This window comes from Hyperolius riggenbachi, chromosome 10 (assembly GCF_040937935.1).
Source record: "Hyperolius riggenbachi isolate aHypRig1 chromosome 10, aHypRig1.pri, whole genome shotgun sequence".
Classification (NCBI taxonomy): Eukaryota; Metazoa; Chordata; class Amphibia; order Anura; family Hyperoliidae; genus Hyperolius; species Hyperolius riggenbachi.
The window spans coordinates 279,967,219-279,972,921 of NC_090655.1; the positions used below are offsets into that span (position 1 = coordinate 279,967,219).

The window sequence follows — 5,703 nt, forward strand, 5'->3', positions numbered from 1 at the left end:
AGTGACCATTATCAGCTTACTACAGGCTGGTAACACTAAGTCACCCCTACTGTGACCAATCTCTGTACAGCAATGTATAGTGACCATTATCAGCTTATTACAGGCCAGTAACACTAAGTCACCCCCTACTGTGACCAATCTGTGTACAGTAATGTACAGTGACCATTATCAGCTTATTACAGGCAGGTAACACTAAGTCACCCCTACTGTGACCAATCTCTGTACAGCAATGTATAGTGACCATTATCAGCTTATTACAGGCAGGTAACACTAAGTCACCCCTACTGTGACCAATCTCTGTACAGCAATGTATAGTGACCATTATCAGCTTACTACAGGCTGGTAACACTAAGTCACCCCTACTGTGACCAATCTCTGTACAGCAATGTACAGTGACCATTATCAGCTTACTACAGGCTGGTAACACTAAGTCACCCCTACTGTGACCAATCTGTGTACAGTAATGTACAGTGACCATTATCAGCTTATTACAGGCCGGTAACACTAAGTCACCTCTACTGTGACCAATCTGTGTACAGTAATGTACAGTGACCATTATCAGCTTATTACAGGCCGGTAACACTAAGTCCCCCCCCCCCCCCTACTGGGACCAATCTGTGTACAGTAATGTACAGTGACCATTATCAGCTTATTGCAGGCCTGTAACACTAAGTCATCCCTACTGTGACCAATCTGTGTACAGTAGTGTACAGTGACCATTATCAGCTTATTACAGGCCGGTAACACTAAGTCACCTCTACTGTGACCAATCTGTGTACAGTAGTGTAAAGTGACCATTATCAGCTTATTACAGGCCGGTAACACTAAGTCCCCCCCCCCCCCTACTGGGACCAATCTGTGTACAGTAATGTACAGTGACCATTATCAGCTTATTGCAGGCCAGTAACACTAAGTCACTCTCTCCTGTGACCAATCTGTGTACAGTAATGTATAGTGACCATTATCAGCTTATTACAGGCCAGTAACACTAAGTCACCCCTACTGTGACCAATCTGTGTACAGTAATGTACAGTGACCATTATTAGCTTATTACAGGCCGGTAACACTAAGCCCCCTCCCCTACTGGGACCAATCTGTGTACAGTAAGGTACAGTGACCATTATCAGCTTATTACAGGCCAGTGACACTAAGTCACTCTCTCCAGTGACCAATCTGTGTACAGTAATGTACAGTGACCATTATCAGCTTATTACAGGCCGGTAACACTAAGTCACCCCTACTGTGACCAATCCGTGTACAGTAATGTACAGTGACGATTATTAGCTTATTACAGGCCAGTAATACTAAGTCACCCCTACTGTGACCAATCCGTGTACAGTAATGTACAGTGACCATTATCAGCTTATTACAGGCCGGTAACACTAAGTCACCCCTACTGTGACCAATCTGTGTACAGTAATGTACAGTGACCATTATCAGCTTATTACAGGCCGGTAACACTAAGTCACCCCTACTGTGACCAATCTGTGTACAGTAATGTACAGTGACCATTATCAGCTAATTACAGTCCAGTAACACTAAGTCACCCCCTACTGTGACCAATCTGTGTACAGTAATGTACAGTGACCATTATCAGCTTATTACAGGCTGGTAACACTAAGTACCCCCTACTGTGACCAATCTGTGTACAGTAATGTATAGTGACCATTATCAGCTTATTACAGGCCGGTAACATTAAGTCACCCCTACTGTGACCAATCTGTGTACAGTAATGTACAGTGACCATTATCAGCTTATTACAGGCCGGGAACATTAAGTCACCTCTACTGTGACCAATCTGTGTACAGTAATGTACAGTGACCATTATCAGCTTATTACAGGCCGGTAACACTAAGTCCCCCCCCCCCCTACTGGGACCAATCTGTGTACAGTAATGTACAGTGACCATTATCCGCTTATTACAGTCTGGTAACACTATGCCCCCCCCTCCCCCTACTGTGACCAATCTGTGTACAGTAATGTACAGTGACCATTATCAGCTAATTACAGGCCAGTAACACTAAGTCACCCCCTACTGTGACCAATCTGTGTACAGTAATGTACAGTGACCATTATCAGCTTTTTAAAGGCCAGTAACACTAAGTCGCCTCCTACTGTGACCAATCTGTGTACAGTAATGTATAGTGACCATTATCAGCTTATTACAGGCCAGTAACACAAAATCACACCTACTGTGGCCAATCTGTGTACAGTAATGTACAGTGACCAATATCAGCTTATTACAGGCCAGTAACACAAAATCACACCTACTGTGACCAATCTGTGTACAGTAATGTACAGTGACCATCATCAGCTTATTACAGGCCGGTAACACTAAGTCACCCCTACTGTGACCAATCTGTGTACAGTAATGTACAGTGACCATTATCAGCTTATTACAGGCCAGTAACACTAAGTCACCCCTACTGTGGCCAATCTGTGTACAGCAATGTACATTGACCATTATCAGCTTATTACAGGCTGGTAATACTAGGTCCCCCCTACTGTGACCAATCTGTGTACAGTAATGTACAGTGACCATTATCAGCTTATTACAGGCCGGTAACACTAAGTCACCCCTACTGTGACCAATCTGTGTACAGTAATGTACAGTGACCTTTATCAGCTTATTACAGGCCAGTAACACTAAGTCACCCCTACTGTGACCAATCTGTATACAGTAATGTACAGTGACCATTATCAGCTTATTACAGCCCGGTAACATTAAGTCTCCCCTACTGTGACCAATGTTGTCAGATTTTCCTATATGAGAGATTCAATGACTCATTTATAGAATGAATAAAACAAATATAATATTTTTTTTCATATATATAGAAATAGAATATAAGCTTTTAGGACTGTACGGTTAATCATAGTGATTAATAAGTGTGTTCTCCTTTAAATACTATACATACATGATGATATAACTATGAATAATAGATATTTTATTTTGTTTTTAATGATGAGTCAGTGAAACAGAGAAAGTCAGATCTGTTTCTTAGCTAGCAGATAGTCAGCTGATGTAGAATGCTTATCTGAATGCATACACAGCCTTGAGCAAGACCTCACAACCCAAATATGTCATGTGTACACAGCTTGTGTAAGCTGGGTAGAGTAAAGATAGTGTGATGTGCAGGTGGAATGGAGACAGGCATATATGAATCTCCTTATTATTAAGACTATATGGATAACCATGTATAGAATGCCGTATAGGTTATGATAGAATAAGTGTTAATTTGTGATCTTCATAAAGTCAAATATGTAGTATATAAAATACCCTTAAAGTGGATCCGATATAAACTTTTACTCATTGCATAATTGTGTTCCTTTCATATAGTTTATAGGGCATTCCTAAAGCCAAATACTTTTTTTGTTTTGTTTTAATACTGTAATTCCCTATAAAGTTAACAAGCCTCGCCCACGGCTTTTCAGTGCCTTGGCACTCTGAGCCTTAGTAGCAAGGGCTTATGGGAGCTCAGTCTGGGCAGGAGGAGGAGGTTACTAGCCAGAGATTTCAGAGGCAAAGGGGAGAAGGGAGGAGGAGAGGGAACTGAATTTACACGCAGGCAAGCTGATAGCATCTCCAGCCCTCAGCCTGTGACAATGTGACAAACAGCGCAAAAGGTGGATCAGCGCATCACCAGGCCGCCTCCGAATGGCCTACAATCAGAGGTGCGCTGAGCCCCCCCCCAGAAACTGCAAACGCACCTTGAACCCAAACAGAAGCTCTGCATATACACCAAAAGCAAGGCTGTTAAGTGGGAGCAGCTGACCAAAAATGAATTAAATTAGTACATGGCAAGGAAATGAACAGCGCTACTTAAAAACAGACAAGTGCCCACCTGCAAGAGAGTGCAAGCCCCACTTGTGGGATAAAATACACCCCTTGCATACACATGACCTGTCTACCACTGGAAGATGTTGTTTTAGCAAGGCTTGGTGTACAGAGGCTCCAGAGTAGAATAAAAACGTTTAAAAACCGTCTAGAAGAGGGGTATGTTCAGGTGGACTTACCTCCCTCGAAAATATAGAACTCAATTGAGTCACAATGGCCTCAATTCACTAAGATCATGCTGGAGATAAAAGGCAAGAGAAAACTTACCTCCACACAGTGACAGAGTAATCTTATCTCTTCATTCCTTAAGTTACCTCCTCTGTAGTTATTTTACCTCCTCTGTAGTTAATTTACCTCCTCTGTAGTTATTTTCACACGCCTGTCTTTAACTCTGGAGTTATTTTAAGGATTGGAGAGTTAACTTAAAGATAGAAGAGTTAACTTTAGGTTTGCCTGAGGTAAAATGTTTCCTGAATACTACATGCCTTATCACCATGGTAACAACTCTAGAAGAGTTATTAAAGACAGGAGATAAGCTTAGTGAATTGAGGCAAATATATCAATACAAAAATGTTATTTAACTCCACTTAGTGCAACATGTTTCGCAGGTGTGGTCCTGCTTCATCAGGCAAACAGAAGTGTAGCTCAATGGGTCTAAATGCAGAAGTGAGCGCCTCTTCCCAGAAGAGGGTTTGTACCCCGTGAAAAACGTTGCACTTTATTTGGAGTATCCAATAAAATTGTTTTGACTGAAAATCCACAGTCGTGTCTTCTGATTGGAGGAGGTAAGTCCACCACGACCCCCTCTATTACCAAGATGGGATTTTAAGTTCTTTTAGTGTTTTTTATCCTGTTGGCGCCTCTGTTGTCTTGTTATCTACATCAAGTCCACCCTTGGTGGAGGGTTGTACCCTTCCTTCTTCTACTACAGAGAGCGACTTTTTAATCCAGAGCGGGGTCAGGACAATCTCCCCACCTGCTTTCACAGTGGTTGCCTAATTGGTAACCCTGGTTTGTGAGTATTAAATCAACATTATTACTCTTCCAATTATACATTATCAGTACATACTACACTATATTGGGATCTTGGTGTTTTCTCTTTTTCTAAAGATATGAGGGTGTCTGTACTGTTATCAGAGGCTGGATAGTGTGCTGGGTAAGGGCTCTGCCTCTGACACAGGAGACAAGTGTTCCAATCTTGGCTCTTCCTGTTCAGGAAGCCAGCACCTATTCAGTAGGAGATCTTGGGCAAGACTCCCTAACCCTGCTGCTGCCTACAGAGCCTGTCCTAGTGGCTGCAGCTCTGGTGCTTTGAGTCTGCTAGGAGAAATGCGTGATACAAATGTTCTGTGTCTTGTAATTATTAGTAACCTGTCACCAAACACAATCAAGAATGGGATCGTCGATGAGGTCAGTCTGTGAGCAGTGACAAAGCAACACCAGCTATAAAGATATACATTTATTCTATATTAGTGCTGATTACTCACCTGTTCTGCCCTCTGTAACATTGTCCTCTTCTTTACTTGTCCTCATCATGTCACCCTCCTCCATACACTGCTGATCACTCCTCACATACGTCTCTTCTTCTTCCTCTTTACTTGTCCTCATCATGTCACCCTCCTCCATACACTGCTGATCACTCCTCACATACGTCTCTTCTTCCTCCTCTTTACTTGTCCTCATCATGTCACCCTTCTCCATAGACTGCTGATCACTCCTCACATACGTCTCTTCTTCTTCCTCTTTACTTGTCCTCATCATGTCACCCTCCACCATAGACTGCTGATCACTCCTCATATACGTCTCCTCTTCTTCCTCTTTACTTGTCCTCATCATGTCACCCTCCTCCATAGACTGCTGATCACTCC

At 42.5% G+C, this 5,703-nt stretch overlaps 1 protein-coding gene across 1 annotated transcript in view; it reads right to left on the bottom strand.

Moving 5' to 3' along the window:
* The window catches only part of LOC137537243 (uncharacterized), a 101,400-nt gene extending 95,987 nt beyond the window's left edge, over nucleotides 1-5,413 (bottom strand). The window contains 1 exon segment of the mRNA XM_068259334.1: nucleotides 5,323-5,413. Within this exon segment, the coding sequence (XP_068115435.1) occupies nucleotides 5,323-5,386 (64 nt within the window). The 5' untranslated portion in view covers nucleotides 5,387-5,413.
* Nucleotides 5,414-5,703: the final 290 nt, after the last annotated feature.